Raw genomic sequence first — 17025 nt, 5'->3', positions numbered from 1 at the left:
TGAGGGGGACGGCCCGGCCCGGTCCGGCTTAGCCCGACTCGGCTGGCCCCGGGCCCGGGCCCGGCCTGCGGGGCCTGCGGGCAGGCGCGGGCAGGCGGCGGGTGCGGGGGGCGGGGGACGGCAGAGCGCGGCGCACGCGGCGCGGCGGTGGCGGCGCGGTGCAGGTAGGTCACGGCGGGGCCGCCCGCCCCGGGGCCGCCTCGCACCGGGGCCGCCCGCCCACCCCGCGGCCCGGCCCGGGCACGGGTGGCTGTGCCGGTGTGCTGCGCCCTCCTCCCGCCCGCCCCGCCACGCCACGGCCGGGCCCGTCCGATGGCCGCGACACACCCCCCACCCCGCCGGCCCGGGCCCGGCCCGGCCGCGCTGCCCGCTTCTGCTCCTCCGCCCGCTCCTGCGTCCCCTCCCTCGCCCTCCCCGCCTCTCTGCCTGCCTCCCCCCGCATTACGGCCATCTCTTTGTCTTCCTGTTGTTTTAGATCCCACCAAAGCTCGGCCTGCCCTCCCCGCGCTGCTGGACAGCCCGGCTGGTCGGTGAGCATCCGCTACCCCTCAGTAGTCGGGCAGAGCACAGCGTGCAGCCTCAGGGGCTCGCTCCAGGCAGGGTAGAGCCCAAACCCCCAAGAAGAAGCTTTAGAGTGCCCTTAAGTCACCAGATCATCAGATCCCCGAGTTGTTGCCAGAGCTGGGCTGGGTTTTTGGGGAGGGCTCAGCACCCTTGTAGCCCTGGGGTGCCAGGGCAGCTCTCGTGCCCCAGCAGAAGGCCAGGCTGGCCAGCCTTGCTTTGGGGCTATAGCTGTGTCAGCACAGCACTGCTCAGCCTCAGCAGTGCTTTTCCTTGGGGCCTAAATGGCAGTTGAACTCCCAGTTGTTTTTTAGAACAGAAGGTGATAAAGGGTGGAGTTTATTCAGCACACTGGCCTCCAGCTCTGGGGTAGTCCAGGCAGCATCTGGAGCAATTTCCATCACTGTTTCCATAAAATATTTTAATGTACCCAACCTAAAACCAAATAAATTGTGACTACAAGCTGCATTCCTCCTCCTGGCCATTTTGACATTTGTCCATGTATTGTGCCCAGAAATCCATCCAGGTCCCAGAACAGCATTAAACATCTAAGGTTGATGCTAAGGTGGACAGAACATCTACCAATATTATTCCTGTCTGTGGGGACTGGGCTTTGAATCTCCCCAAAACAGCACTTCTACAGCTCTGTTGATGGGAATGTTAAAGTCTCAAAGGATGATGCTGCAATTCTGCAAATTTAAGCTGTTAGGGCTTTTATTGGTTGTGTTGGTTTTTTTGATAGGTTATGAAGCAAGCAGTGTAAGAACTTGGGTTTAAAACTTGTTTAAAGTATAAGTAAGCTCTCTCCTCCTTCCACCCATGTCTTCCTTCAGGCTTTGTTTTTGCTTTCTAATCAAACCTGCAGCAATAAGACACTGTATGTTTTCAGGTGTGCTGTCTGAGCGTGTGCTTGTGGGATCTCCAGTTCCTTTGGTGTGTTTGGGTGCTGCAGACACCTGCCCCACCTCCAGCCCCATTCCTGCCCCACCCCAACCCCAATCGACGGTTTTGCCTGACCTCAGGATTTTCCATGTGGCACTACCTGGGCACCTCCACAGGCCAGACTGAGCCTTTCAGCTTTGCAGTTCTGGGGAAACTTGGGGCAAATCAGTGGGGCAAAGGGTGAAAACACACATTAACCTCTGCCCATTCTGCACAGTGGCCTCTGCATGAGACCTTGCTCTGTTGTTCTGGGTCTGTCATTGCTGCCATCTCCACTCACCATGAACACAAACATGCATGTTTGCTTTAGTCCTGCCACCTGTAGTTCAGCCAGGCTGAACCAGGGCACTGTGTGCATAGGAGACCTTCCAGGAGAGCTTACCTACAGTAGGAAACACAGCTCACTTACTGAGACATATTTTTCTATTACTGGAGCCAGTCTTGAGCCTTCTGGTTCTGGGGATGATGACCTATAAAAATTCCAGTTTTGAATTGAATAAAAGCAAGTTCTTGGGCATTTCTTATCATGATGGAACTTTTTGCAGTTTACTGCAGAGTAGGAGAGTGTCCTGGCCGAATTCCATCTGGGGTGATTATATTCAGCTGACTGAAAGTGATCAGTGGCAATTGCTGCATTTCATTGTTGGACAGAGTTCCACACAGGGGTTTAAATTTGTAATGTAGCTTAGGTTAAAGCAGAGAGGAAAAGAATTACAGTAATGTCCCATTAACCTTAATTCCTGAAGGCCTTGTGAGGCTTGTCAGACTGCAGTCACATTCCTTTAAATGCCAGTGATCCAGCTGGTGGGGCATTCCTTGGAATGCTGTCCCTTGTCACAGGATGGCAGCCAGAACAGTGGTGCTTTGTGTGGGGCACATGCACATCCCTGCACATCAAGCAAGGAAACAAACAGAATGGGTGAAAAATAGAAGTAATAAAAGAACACTCAAAGTTTTGTTTGTGATGGTGCTGTTCAGGCTGATCCGTGGTTGGTGTTTTGTTCTCAAAAAGGCTGAGTGCTCCTTTGCCTCAAAAAGGTAGAGAAACACTGATGTAAGATATGGAAGGCATCATGGAAGACTATTTTCTGTTATATACGCACCCTAATGTATAGCAATTTATATTTATCTCTCCCTGACTTTCACTCCTTTATTTTGTACCCAGATTTTCTTGCTCCTGTTTGAAATATGCCTTATAACCTTACAAGTTGTCAGAAGACCACTGTGTTTCACTGGGATAAAGAATATTTCATCTGCTTCATAGCAGCAGGATGTTGTATGTGTTACAGCTTAACTTTGTTCTACTTTACACCTAGATAAAGGATGAAGACTGTCTGTACCATTTTGATTACCTCTTCTAGGGTTCAAAGAGAATCATATCCCCTGACCTCGATTTGCTAATGGCTCAGCTTGATCTAACTGGCACACAGATAGAGGTGCTGTTAAACAAAAGTTACAGTAGCAGGAACCACCTCAATGCCCCAAGCTCCTCCGCCCGTGTTGGTGGCTCTCTGTGACCAGCCAAAAGCCGAGTGACGCAGTCCTGAGTGCTGCTCCCGAGGAGTTTGGGTGTGAATGGACAGTGCTGCCACCCCTGAGAGATGAGACAAAGGATCCCGCACCCCGCCAGCTCAGCGAGCTCCAAAGATGAGAGTCCTGCACACCGAGCTCTGTGCTTTGTCTCCAGAGTGATCTTCGTTCCTGTTAAGCTCACCTCACTGCTGGTCACAAGTTTTGCTTTTGGGATTTAGACCACCTCTTTTTTCCCCCTCGTTTTACACAAAGACTGTTAATAGGACTGTTAGTGGAATGAGCAAAGCCAATACTCACAGGGTTTAACTTTGTACCAATAGCACCTTTTGCCCCAGAATGCCTTACCAATGCCGCCCAGCACGCGTGTCCCGGTGTACGACTTGGCCTGACGTTTCCGCTGCCTTAGGCACCGCCTCAGCCTCCCGAGCTGACTTTTAGGGACATTTCTGCACGTAGCATCTCATCCGACGAGTCAGACACCGCCTGGCTGCCAGGTCCGGGAGCCGTGTCCGTGAATGTGCCCGCGGGATGGCACAGGGAGGGGAGGCTGCCGCGCCCCCCGTGCGCCTCTGGGTGCGCCGCGTGGGGGTTTACTGCGATGAGCACCGCAAAACCTGGCTCGTGGCCGCAGAAGAGGCAAGTGTGCGCTTTGAGCTTCCCCGTGGTTGTGGCTTTGCTGTTTCAGGTGCCTCTGCCAGTAACTGCCTGCTCTGTTTGTTACTTTCCCCCAGGAGGAAGGTATGCTGAGGGCTCGGATCCAAAGAGTTCAGGTTCCCCTGGGTGAGGCGCTGCGACCCAGCCAGCTCCCCCCATCCCGGCTGCCTCACATGTGGCAGCTGTCCCAGGGTGAGCAGTACAGGGATAGTAACTCTCGCGTTTGGGAGATAGAGCACCATCTCATGGTAAGGATGGTGGCAACAATAGACCATAGTCATTCCTGTTTGTGAAGTCATTTGAGATCCTTGAGGGACGGCAAAGGACTGTTACTTTGTTGAAGTCCGTTAGCTCAACCGCAGTAACTGTAGACGTATTGAACTTTTCCTTGTCACTTACAGCTTGATGGTGTTGAAGAACTGCTGCTTAAACTCGTGCCTGGGGATTAATCTGGTATGTGCAGACATTACCCCTGCTTTATACTGTGCACTGTTTACTCCCAGTCTTTCTTTACTATGAATTTTTGTCTTTCAGGAGCAGTGGCTCTAGGAAGATGCCATTGTCTGTTTTGTACAATAAAAGGTTCTCTCTCCACTGAAATGCAGCCACCTTTGAGGTGGAAGCAGTTAAACAACACACAGCAGCATCACACAAGAGTTTAGGACAGGCAGTGAAGAGGAGTATTGTGACCAAGTGAAACATCAGGGGGAGTTCTAGGTAGGCAGAATGTAATTGCCCCAAATGGAATTTGGCCAGGATGCTGCAAAAATGCCCTAATGATACTGGAAACTGCTGTGGGCTGGTGACTTGTCAGAAACTGGAAAGGCAGCAGCACCCAGCTCTGAGCAGAGGCTGAACTGTGGCTCAGAGGGTTCAGTCTCACCACCACTTTCAGTGACTGGTGCTTTCCTTAGAGGTCTCCCATTCAACCACCAGCTTTTGCTTGGCTTTTGTTCTTACACTGACACAGTTACAGGTGACTGCTACAGAAAAATCAACTTGAGTGTCTGAAATCCTTTTCCGATGGATTTGAACAATATGGAGCTGTCCTCCAGTCTGATTGAGGGTTTTTTTGGACAGAGAGAGAGGATTTCCAAGAGACTTTCTCCTGAAATAAAATGAAAAGAGCCCTTCTTGTTGCTTTGTGGCATATACACAACTGAGTTGTTTGGTTGATTACTTTTTTAAATGCCTTCTCCAGCTGTGGTTCCATGATGTGCCACCAAATCCTTGGTTGTGTAAAGCTTACAGAGGTGGATTTCACATAAATATGTGTCTCAGTATAAGGTCTAGAGATAGAAAACTTAAAATTTAGTCAGCTGTGTTAATTGGAATATTTTCTGGAATTTTTGTATATCCAAGGGGAAAAGGATACATTTTAACTAGAGAAAAGAAAAAGGCTTTTAAACTTAGTGACATGAAACTTCCTCTATTCATTGTCCCCATCATCACATTTTAGCCAGACACAGAGAGTTCTTGTGTGTGTTGGCAGGCACCTGCAAGCAGCAGTAGATGTTTTCTGAATGATGACAGTGGGGGAGATTGGGAGCTCTTGAAAGATGTGGCTGTAGGACACTGTCTTTCCCCTACACCCTGTAAAGAACCCTGATCTACAGTAACATTTTCCTATCATTTTAGTTCCTGAACATGTCCCGGAAGGATCCCTGCCAGAAACAAGCCTGTGAAATACAGAAATGCTTGCAAGGTACCAAGTGTCACTTTGTCTTTGGTGTCTTGATTTTCGGTGGAACTTAATTCTTTTAACTTAACCTTGTCCTTTCATGTTGAGAAGGGACAAAGCATATCAGCATTGCCTGGTTGCAAAATGAACAAAATTGTAACATCTGATTTTAGTAGAATTGCTTTGTTATTAATTGTAAATAATGAGACATCATTAGTATAAAGCAGAGCATTAGTAACAGTAATGTGTTTATAGTGTTCTCCGTGCTGGCAGTGAGATCCTGCTTGTATTTTTGGGATTCAGCCATGGGCAGGGAGAGCTAGACTTTATAATAAGCTCTCTTACAGTGTGGTTAGTGAGGGAGTCAGTGGGTTGCATGAGAAGACTGCAGAGGTGCTCCAGGGGTGTTTCAAGAGAGGTGAGACAGAATTCTGTCAGGAACAGGTTAGGTGATCTGTCCTTGAGGTATGAGATGGTCTTCATGTCCCCAGCAATTGCCTGGAGACAACCTTTAATGTCCTCATGGTTTGGAGCATTCTCCCATGAAGGACTACCTTCTCTCCATGTACTACAGTTAAAAGCTGATGGTTGACCCTGTTTTGGTCCCATCTGTGACAATGTTCTTTTTATAACATTTGTGGAAGTTATTCCAGGTGCTTTCCTGTGTAGGTTTGTGTACAGTTTTGATCTGAATGGTTAAGTGTTGGCAGAGAACTCTTTGCTGCATGTGCACGTCACTGTCACTGCTGCTGTTCATGTATTGTGCTGTGGAGGTGTCTGAAGTGTACAGATGAAGCAGCTGAGTTGACAAAGAGCAAAGCAATTTTCCTCTTTAATTAAAGTACAGAGCCTTAACTGAGGAATGTACCCAGTGTGTGAGATGGAGGGTGGGAGCTGGACCTTTGGGAGATGCTGACTTCTCAAAACTTATTGTTCCAAAAGATCTTGCTGCTTCCCCTGAGAGACTGAATGCCTGCTGTAAATCTCTTTTGTGTTTTCCTATCTGTGTGTGACTTTCAGCAATGCATCCTTGACAGATGATGGTGTGCCTGTATGTAGCTAGTTTTAGAAACAAAGATGCAAAGGCAGAGGGACAGTTAGGAGAGCCTTGGAGTACTCATCAACTGCAGGTTATGGCAGTGAGAGGTCAGCTCTCCTCTGCAAGGGTCTGCCATACCTTTTGGGCTGCCAGCTTGCAGAAATCACCCCAGCCTTTTTCTCAGGGGTGATCCCTGTGTTTGTATCACACCTCACTCACTAACCCAGCCAGGGAATTCATAGCCCAGTGATCACAGCAGTGTGGTTTGCTCATTAACCAGAAGGTGTTCACTGCTGCTTTCTGGGCTCTCCACGGGTGCTGTGTGTCTCACATTATGCTGCTGTTGCTTCTTTTAATATTTTAAAAGTCAGAATGGGTGTGAGTGCAGTTGTGTCATGGTTGCAGAGCTCATCCAAGGCAGAGGAGGTGGCTGTGCATGCCCTGTGTTTCTGGGCAGACAGGCAGGTGGTTCTTAACTCAAACCAGACTGAGTTTCTTCTTGCAGGGCTCCTCTCTGACAGCCTTTGGCCACAGCTTTATGTAGCTGCAACTAAAGAGAGGTTTTTGTGAGCAAGAAAATGATAGAAGCTTGTAAGCAGCTGAGGAGCTGGGGTGGGTGTGCTCCCTCAGGGAACAAAGCCTGTTCCTCTCTGCAGACCTGGTGTCTCCTTCTTGTTTTGCAGCGAACAACTACCTGGAGTCCAAGTGTGAAGCTGCGCTTCAGGAGATGCGGAAATGCTGCGCTCGGTACACCAAGGGCAGATCTGTCTGTTGTTCAGGGTTTGAGAGAGAAGAAAGGGAGAGAGAAAAGGCTAAGTTGACTTCAAAAGGAATTTCCCCACCACCTCAGTAACACAATGCAGCTCCAGCAGCTGCTGGAGCATGGACTCACTTGAAGAGCTCATGTGTGTTTTTTCAAGCCTTCTTTAGACTTTCAGAAAAGCCAGATTGCTCCTGGAACACACCGTTCAGCACACCAAAAAGCATTACACAGTACCAACATATGGCCTGGTTAACAAACTTTATTTTCTGTATGAAAACATAATCTATGTTGCCTCTGCATCACACCTGTGAAATGTCAACTTGATGTTTTTAGGATGCTTACCTTACTCTAATCCATCCTTGCTCTAAAAATGGAGAATTGGAACCGAGTTATTCTGGCTTATGGAGCGAGAGGTACAGGAAATGAGCTCAGAAGAGTGAGTTTAAACACAAAACAAACCCATCTTGATACAACATAGGTATTGCTGCCACCATGCAGTAGTTCCAGACAACATTTGCCTGTCCAGTGGTTCAAGCTCAAGAATGGGAATCAGGTCTGATGATTGTTCCTAAGTCTTGTATAGATCATGAGTGACTACAAGTCACTTTGCCTAAGTGCCTCACTTTTCCACTGGACAGAGTTGTTTATTTTATATTTGAATTGCCTACACGCTGCTATTTGCATGATAATGATGTTACAGGAATATAATTTCAGGGATTGCTACAGGGATAGGATATTTTTTTAAAAAAGCAATATTCATTTGAAAGATTTGACTGTTGATACAAAATTTATAAATTTATGTCTAATTGAACACCTTTAAGCAATATGCTTTGAATCCAAGTCTAGTTAAAACTGCTGATACCCAAAGGCCTCTCACAGAGCCCTGGGCTAGATCCAAGAACTGACTTAGGTGCTGCTTACTGAACAAGCAGTTTTAGGCAGTAATTTTCCATACAGCATTCCAGACTCACTCCCCAGCTGGCTGTGTCTGGACCCCAGGAGAGATTGCTTTCCAGAAGCTCTCGGGCATGCAGCAGAATTTCCTGTGACCTGTAGGAAGAGCTCATAGATAGGTTCCTGCACCACCCTTCAGCATTGCCTGTAGCAGGAGTCCAGGCACCCAAATATCAGGCTCCCAACCCACTAGCCCTAACTCTGTATTAGATCTAGCCGTAAAGGACTTTTGTGCTGTGATCAAGTACAACTTACTAATGAAATAGAGCTTCTATAAACCACTGAGGTCTAGGCACAATAGTTGTGTGTACTGAAGCCTAGAAGAGCAAACCATCTGCATTCACTGCTCTGAAATACCATGGTACAAAATAAACAACTGGAACAAATTGTGGTCTCTGGTTGTTTGTTGGGCTGCAAGCCGGGCGTCTTGGGTGCCGTTCACAGCCCAGAGTCATGTGAGATCATGCTTAAATAGAAGCTGCTTGATATTTTTGTAACTGGGGCTGAAGATCAGAGTAATTTAGGGCTTGTCTTCCCCTCCCACTGCCCTCGCCCCCAAGAAAAAACCCTTAAGACAAAACAGGGGGTTTAGTGTCCCTGAAAAGTAGGGAAAAGTGATGACAATGTTGTGAACCACCTCAAACACTGACAAGTAGCTAATTTTTTTCTTTTGTCCTATCTGAGCAGGAACAGTGGAAAGAAAGTCTTTAATAGATGATAAAATATATATATTTAGGCTTTTGTTGCACCTATCAAAAAGAAATAGCCTTGTCTCCATGCCCACTTGAAGTTGGGTGGAACAAATTTGCTCAGCAGAGGCAACCCAGGCTGGCTACAGACCCACTTCCTGCCCTAGCAGCACCCCACTTCTTGGGAATATGAGTGATTGCTGCCAGGATGATCAGGAAGAGGGATTTATTAAGATAGCCCAGGTTACCTGCATGGATGAGGGGAGGCTGGTGCCCTCATACACTCATTTATGTTGGAACAGACCTTTAAGATCGAGTCCAGCCATTCCCCCAGCAGTGCCAATTGACCACTCACCCATGTCCCCAAGTGCTGCCTGCTACACTCCTGCTGCTGGTCTGGCTGTAGGTACTTCCCTCAGTCACAGTGAGACAGGAAAGTGCTGGTTCCCAGGAAGCCAACAGACCTCACACAGAGAAGCATTTAGAGCAAAACTGTTTAATAAAATATCACTTCAACAAGCATTTACATACAATATATAAAACCACTTCAAAAGCCTAATGTGTTTGAAATCTTCTCATAGTGTAACAGATGTCAGAAGTTGTTGAAACAAGACTGAAAGGAGCAGGAGTGGGGAGGGGAAGGGACACCCCATCTTGGCACCTGCACCAATGAAAATGCATCCCCACAGAGACTGATCCAGCATCAAAGCTTCCAGTGTTGCCCCACAGCATCAAACAGTGCCAGCCATGAGCCCAACACCAGCGCAGCAGAAAACTCTGCCACATGTCCTTGTCCATTCTCTGCCTACATTTACATCAAACTCAGCATAAACCTGTTGTTTCCCCTTTCAGCAGCATTTTAGCTCCCTCTCTGGGCCATTTCTCTCCACAGCAGCAAACTGGGACTTGAGCAGAACTTGCCCCACCTAGGGCTGGGCAGAAGCAGAGACTTACATGAGCCTGAAAAACATCCCTAAGGTCTGTTAATGATTTGCTTTGAGCTTTGTTGTTGGAGACAGCTTTGTGGAGATCAGTGCATCTCAGAAGAAGTTGGGTTCTGCAGCCCACTCAACCAAAGAGCAGCAATGCTGTTGTCCTACAAGAACAAGAGATACCCTGCAAGACCAATGTATCTATTTATGCATGTTCATGTCTGCAGATCCTACAGAAAAGCAAACCAAATCCCAAAAAAATCCCACCACCATCTGTAACTGCTAAACACCAATTTATTTAAGACCTGTTTGCTACATTCCATCACTCCTGCAGTCCAGGATGGCCTTTAGGAAGGCCATTGTTAAAGGATGTGAGCCCAGCTGCTCCTTCATTCTCCTTGGCCATGTATGGCAGGACAGGAGCAAAGACAGCAGCTTCTATCTCCTCATTACCTGCAGCCTCTTTTCAGATCCTGAAGGTGAGGAAAACCTCAGCTTAATCAATGTGGTGCTATATGGACACTTCAATCAGCAGAGCTGAAACAAAACTACCAACTGCAAGTGCTCATTCCAAACCCTCTGGTGGAAGAACCCACCATTTCAGCTCTACCAGAAGCTCTCAGTGAAAGATCCCCTTTTCAGCCATACTGAGAGCAGCAGATCACAAAGCCTTTGCACAGCACTGGAAATGGGGTGCAGCTGCTGAGCCAGGTGCTGCAAACCACCCACCCAGAGTGTCATTGTTCCCTACCATGTTTCCCATTGAAAGATGAGCTGACTTTCATATAAAATCCCACATTCTGGGCAAGAACTCCTTCCTACACCTGCTGGAAGACATCACCACATTGTCAGGCAAGTCTCTAAGCTTGCAGAATACCTCTGGGGGATGTATGTTTGTACTGCACACAACTGCACTGAGTCAGACTGTCCAAAAACAGCTGAGCTCTGTACCTGGGCTACTCATCTCCTGCAGGAGAAGGGCTGCAGCTGATGGAATTAAGCAAACAACTTTTCTTGTGGAAATGGCAAACACAAAGAAGGAAGGAACATAACTAAGGCAGAAATATGCAAATGAACCGCTCTCACAAGAGTGTGGTCTGATTTTCACAAAAGTTTTGTCATTTCAGTTGCTTGCAGAGACCAGGGAGAAAGAATTTGTGCTCTTCAGAGGCAAGTAAAGGACTGCGCTCCAGATTTCACACCATCCTCCTTTCTCCAGTACAGCTGGCAACAGGGACCTGGACCAGTACAGTGTACCCTAAGCAGGGATGTATTTCCTGTCTACAATCCTGTCCCACATGGTTACAGCTCGAGGAGCATCACCAATACCAAAGTGACCAGAGAAGGTTGTGGTAGACATGGAAACCCCAGCCAGAGGCCCAGAGTGTTTTACAGTAAGTTGCACAGCTGAAATGCCCCCATCTGCCACAGCCAGGCCGGGCCTGCTGGAAGCGGGAGAGAGCCTCAAAGGCTGAGCCTTCAGGTGGTTCTACAGCACACAACTTGGTGACTTTCAGAACACATCATGAGGAAAGGGCCTGGAGAATCAGCCTCAGTGCTCAGTTTCCATCAGCAGTACCAGTGCTGCAATTTCAGTATGGGGAAGGATACCACCAGACACAAAGCCAAATGGCCACCTATGTGCAATGAAATAGCAGGGGAGGGCAGGAAAATCCATATTCCCCTGTCCTGGACACAGCTCAGGCTGTCCTTTGACACTTCTGCACCCACCCCAGGATAGTCAACCACATTTTGGATTCCACAGACCACCTCTGTGCAGAGGGAAGCAGAGGTGTTCCAGGTACCAGGGCAGAAATACTGAAAGCTAAACCACGATGAAGAGCTGACACATAGAGAGTGGTGAAGAGTTTGACACATATACTGGCAGACAAAGGTACATGTAACAGTCCTGAGCACCTGGAAGAAGCACATTTAAGAAGTTTCTCTGCTGCTACATTTTTATGAAGTAGAAACTCATCAGAATATTTGAGACTGGGTGTATTTGGTGGGAAATCATGATACACTGAGAGTTGTAAGCTTCCAGACCAACCCCAGCACACTAACAGCCCAGACAGAAGAAAAAGGTGGAAATCAGAAGCAGTGTTGTAAGAAATAAGGCCTGAACCTGTGAGCAGACGGGACTGAGCCTGTTGGCAACATCCTTTGACTTCTAAGTGAGAGATAACAGCAGTAGGGGAGGGGAAGTTGGGCATGAGAGTGCAGCTTCTAGGATGCCATTCCAAGCAGGAATCCTCCAGCAAACCCTCCAGTCAAGATAACATTCTTCTTCAGAAATATGACCACCTAAGCAGGGGTGAAAAGAGACAACAGTGTTCAACAACATCAAGCCACCCACTGACCCTCCTGCTAAGAAGAAATCCCTCAGGCTGTTCTTGAGGCAAGTGATGCTCACAGAGATACCACTGCTCAGATTTGGGAAAACTTCCTACCTAATGACCTCCCCTCCCTAACTGCACCAGCACACAGCCAGACCATCATCCTGCTTAGCCACGAGCAGCCAGCTCCTCCAGGAGAATGCTGTGGGAAATTGTGTCTCCCTAAACTCTAGGCAGGCAACATCCACAGCTTTTGTTATCTCTCCCATTTTGCTGTCATCCAAATATCCCCTCCTTGTATTTGCACAACTGAACATCCACAACAGCTCAAGAATCAATCCTGTTTTCTGCTGTCCCTCCAGCACATGCCCTGGGAGAGCTGTCTCACCTCATCCACTCTGCTTTTCACTTCTGGAGGCATTTGATTACCACTGGTGTGAAATTTCAGCTGCTGCTTGGCTTTGTTCATGTCCCGTTGTACTAGGTTCCAGTCCACCTTGATGTATCCCGTGTGGTTTGCAATCTAGAGTTTTGAGGATTAGAAAAAAGTTCCTGAAGTCCTGCATGACCACAGCTAAACCCCTTGCTTACCCACCTTCCCTGACCACAGCCACCTCCCACTCACTGGTCCAGTGGGGACACTGGCTTAAAAATTGGACAGAACACCAACCCGGGATCTGTGTCAAGTGTTCTGCAACATCTGTCTCCCACAGTAATCCCTGAACTGCTGGGCACACACTGCAGCTTAGCCTGCTTCAGCCTCTCTTCCTCACTGTAAAGCTGGCATCACCTCCCCCTAACAACTGCCATGGATATTATTGGGACTCCCTGCAGTTCTCCTGCTCCTGTGGGTGGACACAGCTATTGATAGCCCATTCCTCTCAAACTATTTTATCTGCTCAGGGTGATTCAGCTGTGGAACTCCCTCTACCCAGAGCAAGCTTCTGACGTTCAGCAGAACAAGCAGAACCAGGAGAGTGAGGGAGAATGAGTCACACACAAGACCTGTCTGCCTGAGGAGCAAACAGGTGAGAGCTGAACAAGGCCTGAGAGCTGCTCTACCTGCTCCAGGATGCACCATACACATGAACACATCTGAGCAGCTTCCCTCAATGTCAGGGCTCTTGGAAACCAGCAGAAGTGGTAGAGGACAGAGAGAGATCTCCTTCCTCTTCTCTTCCCCAGTGCTTTACAGTGAGCCCCACCTGTGCTGGCTGACTCCTCGGGAAGCCAGGCTGGCAGGAAGCATGCCACAGATATGGGTAAATTCTTCTTGACATGCAGGGCTGTTCCTGCAGGGACACTATGTCCACAGCCACAGGACTCAGTATGTTAGCCTGTCCTGCAGCAGCAGCATGGCTCACTGCAGCTGAAGGCTGTCTCATGCTCCACGCAGGTGCCCCTGCAGTAAAAGCTCTCCTGTGCCTTTGGCCTAGCCTTTGGTAGCAGATCCTCAGTGGATGTGCACTGGCAATCCTGGGGTTTATGCACACAAACCCTGCTCTGCTGTTGCATCCATGTGCCCTGGAGAACACACACCTTCGACATTCACAGCCACACAAAGCCCCTGGCAGAGGGGGTGGACTGATCCCACATGCCCCAACAGGCAGTGGCTCCTAGAGAGACCTTTGTCCCCAGCAGCACAGTTCTCACAGAAAGCCTGGGCTGCTGTTCATACACACCTGAAGTAGGAAAAAGCCTCCTCCCACTGCTGTTGCTGCCAGCTTTCCAACTTTCTGGAAGATGAATCCAGTACACCTACAAATCAACCAGCGTTCAGTCAGGAGAATGAAACACCACACACACACATTATGCTTCCCACAGGCAAGGCTGCCTTTGGCAGCAGTCACCCAAGACTGGAGACAGCCTGAGAAGGAGCAGAAGAAACCCATGTGCAACCAGAGAGAAGGATTTGCACCCAGACAAAATTGATGCTTTATAGCTTTTCACTTTGTGCTGTTACATTCCAGCCTTTTTCAGTTTGATTCTTATCTCTTCAACCTCATCCTTCTCCTAAAACAGTAACCAGAAACCTGTGATTTCATCAAAATCAACAAGTGATTTTACGTTTTGATGTTGTTTTTTTTTAACTGGTATCATCTCTGAGGGGAAATTAGGGAGCACATGTGCTGCTCCATGATAGAGCATGGGTAGCAAATCACAAGCCTCTCACTTATTTATAAAGTAAGCAGCAAACAACCACTTACTTTACGTTTTTATTTCTCAGAAGAAAAATGATGGAACAAGCACATAGCTGTGATCTAAGGCTATACTGGTCTCCAAAATGGGTTACCTGCTTTCAACATGAAAAGCATTCCTGCAGCCAGCACCACCCCACTGCTCAGTCAGTGCACAGCCATGGGCTGGTGTGTTGTGCCACCCAAACCACACTTTCCTTGGAACACTGTTTCCTTATGAGCATTGCAAACAACACAGCAACCTGCCTTTACCCATGTCTGAATACACCTAGTGAAGATACAAGACAGAGGCAGCCAGCTCACACTTGTCAGAAGACAAAGCTCTGTCATACACTGTTAAATAATTACCCTGTTGCCAGGTGAAGACAAGTGGCATGGTAAGAGGCAAAAAGCAGTGATTACACAAAGTTTTCAACTCAAATGATGCTGTGGGAATGAAGTTACAAATAGATCCACCCTCGGTCCCAGCTACAAATGACAGGAAACCCTGGGAACTGTGAGCCCAGGAGGTTTTTAATGCAGATGCCTGAAGCACATCCACCTCCAGTGGAGAAGGCATCCTTGTTTCGAGGGGTTTTTGTCTGCTCTAATTCAACAGCACCATTTTTTTGCCAGAAGTTAAAAATAATTACAGACTGGTGCAATTTTCTTTGCTTCAAGACAGTCTCAGTTCTTAAGTTATAGACAACACTTAAGACGTCCCAGCGGTCAGCAGGCCATGCCAGGGGACAGGAGGCTCAGCAGCGCCTTCTCTGAATGACTGCCACATGATCACCCAGCACCTGTCAGTGTGAGCCCAGAGACCCAGCCGGGAGCAGCAGGGGCACCCGGCCCATCTTACCATCCCGTGACCCCTCCGATCACCAGCTGCGTGGCCACATTGTATTTCTCAGCGCTCGACCCCGAGCTGGGGGCGAACATCCTGCGCCACCAGGGCCGGTTCTTGGTGTACTCCGCCAGGTCCAGCACGTTGAATGTGTCGTCCTTGGCACCTGCAGGCACCTGGAGAGGCTCAGTGCTGGGAGAACCGTACCGGAGCCCCCTGCAGCTGCCCGGTGCCTCCCGGGGGCACGGCAGCCCTGCCCAGACACAGCTCACGGGGACCGGCACCCCCCAGGCCTCCGGGAATCCCCAGGTCCCTCAGCCCCCTCCCGTGCCCGGCACCGCTCACTCCCTCGGGCCGCCTCTCGCAGGGCGGCCGGGGCCTGGGGCCGTGCCGGGGCCTCCCCTCGGGCCCTCCAGCCGGGCCAGGCCGCGGCTGCCGCCGCCGCGCGGTGCGGAGGAACGACTCCGCGCTCTGCAGCGGGGAGGCCGAGCCGGAGGAGCCGGGGACCCGCTGCCAGGGGGAGAGGGGTGAGGGGATCCGCGCCCCGAGCCATCCCCGGCCAGCCCCGCCCGGCCCGGCCCGGCCCGGCCCACCTCCGCCCGGCACCGCCATAACGCCGCAGCGCTCCGCGCAGGCGCGGGCACGGTGTGCGCGTCAGGGGGAGAGGGACGGGGACAGGGAGAGGGAGAGGGAGAGGGGAACGGAGGGGAACCGAGGGGAGAGGGACGGGGAGAGTGCAGAGAGGGGCTACGGGAAAGAGGGAGGGGAACCGAGGGGAGAGGGGCAGCGGGACAGACGGACGGGGGCAGAGGGGCGGAGAGATGGGCAGACACGGGGAGAGGGGCGCGGACGGACAGGTCGGGAGAGAGGGACAGGAGGGAACAGGGGCGCAAGGGGAGGAACGGGGGCCGTGTCCCGGCCGTGTCCCGGTCGTGTCCCGGTGCTCCCCTCCCGAGGTCTCCGGTGCTGCAGCGGCATCGCCGCCCCGGAGCGGCTCCCGGGGCATCCAGGGAGGGACAGAGGGGTTCCTAAAGCCCATGGTGGTTTGCGTCTTCTGGCATGGGAGCTCTTGCTTGGCTGTGAGCTGTCGCAGGGCAGAAACAGCGCTTTTTGCCATTCGCTAAAAGGACCCCAAACCCTCCCGCATTGTGGGCAGCTGAGCACCCTGGCAGGCGAGCTCGGTGTGCTGGGAGAGCACGGGGGTTCCTGCTGCAGGGCGTTCAGCCAGCACACCCAGCTGAGGCCTGTTGTGCCTCTGCCCTGCAGCCGATTTGGGCAGCTTGGATATGCTGCCTGGTAGGAACGCATTTTACTGTCTCCTCTGAGAATGGCACCTCTGATTTCTGAGCCATTACCCACTTGAGCTCCGGCAGAAAAAATGCCACCTACTTCCCAGCTGGGGATGCAGCTGCCCAGGATGTAGCAAAGATGGAAATCCTGAGACACAACAAGTTTAAAAAAAAAAAAAAATCTCATGGAGAGATTGTGACAGAGGAGACTTGACCATCATTTGGGGTTAATGGAAAGCAGTGTGTGAGTGGGAGCAGGAGTGCAGGCAGCATGGGATGGGTGGGGGAACAAACACTCTTCTAGGAACTAACAGCAGCGCTCATCTGCACTGGTGAGGACATCCTGCTAGTAAACATCCCAGCACCTCGCTGGCCCTTGCACTTAGGTCAGGACATGTTGGGAACTGCAGCAATGTCCCCTGTGTTTCCTGCACTGCCCTGATTAGCGGGACCTGGCTGGAGCAGTGTGTGCGCATTCAGACCAAAGTGGTAGGACAGCACTTCCCCGGGCACGGAAGGAAAAGATGTGGCTGTGGAAGGGATCACTGGAGGCAAGTTTGCCCCTAGAAATCTGAACACCAGTGTCAGGTGGTACTGGGGTGTCCTGCATGTCTAGTACATGAAAGGC

General features: G+C 50.1%; 3 protein-coding genes across 4 annotated transcripts; 2 read left to right on the top strand and 1 right to left on the bottom strand.

Moving 5' to 3' along the window:
• The first annotated feature begins 390 nt into the window (after positions 1 to 390).
• Positions 391 to 8513, top strand: MTCP1 (mature T cell proliferation 1). 2 transcript variants are annotated; one of them, XM_072929282.1, is made up of 7 exons: positions 391 to 530; positions 2669 to 3672; positions 3768 to 3938; positions 4092 to 4143; positions 4225 to 4407; positions 5329 to 5395; positions 7094 to 8513. In XM_072929282.1, the coding sequence occupies exons 2-4, from the start codon at positions 3565 to 3567 to the stop codon at positions 4137 to 4139; spliced, it is 327 nt and encodes a 108-aa protein (XP_072785383.1). In that variant the 5' UTR covers positions 391 to 530; positions 2669 to 3564; the 3' UTR covers positions 4140 to 4143; positions 4225 to 4407; positions 5329 to 5395; positions 7094 to 8513. The 2 variants fall into 2 exon arrangements, with proteins under 2 accessions (XP_072785383.1, XP_072785384.1); XM_072929283.1 differs by lacking the exon at positions 4225 to 4407 and having other exon boundaries at positions 7094 to 7193.
• CMC4 (C-X9-C motif containing 4) lies at positions 482 to 8513 on the top strand. The gene is made up of 3 exons (XM_030272956.4): positions 482 to 530; positions 5329 to 5395; positions 7094 to 8513. The coding sequence occupies exons 2-3, from the start codon at positions 5338 to 5340 to the stop codon at positions 7261 to 7263; spliced, it is 228 nt and encodes a 75-aa protein (XP_030128816.2). The 5' UTR covers positions 482 to 530; positions 5329 to 5337; the 3' UTR covers positions 7264 to 8513.
• Positions 8514 to 9296: 783 nt separating this feature from the next.
• FUNDC2 (FUN14 domain containing 2) lies at positions 9297 to 15878 on the bottom strand. Its single transcript, XM_030272955.4, has 5 exons — positions 15702 to 15878; positions 15124 to 15274; positions 13767 to 13842; positions 12473 to 12607; positions 9297 to 12052 (listed from the first exon to the last, which is right to left on the bottom strand). The coding sequence occupies exons 1-5, from the start codon at positions 15718 to 15720 to the stop codon at positions 11975 to 11977; spliced, it is 459 nt and encodes a 152-aa protein (XP_030128815.1). The 5' UTR covers positions 15721 to 15878; the 3' UTR covers positions 9297 to 11974.
• Between the last annotated feature and the right edge of the window lie 1147 nt (positions 15879 to 17025).

Source organism: Taeniopygia guttata, chromosome 4A (assembly GCF_048771995.1).
Source record: "Taeniopygia guttata chromosome 4A, bTaeGut7.mat, whole genome shotgun sequence".
NCBI lineage: Eukaryota > Metazoa > Chordata > Aves > Passeriformes > Estrildidae > Taeniopygia > Taeniopygia guttata.
The sequence above is the reverse complement of the archived record's forward strand: the minus strand, read 5'-3'. Positions and strand labels throughout refer to the sequence as shown.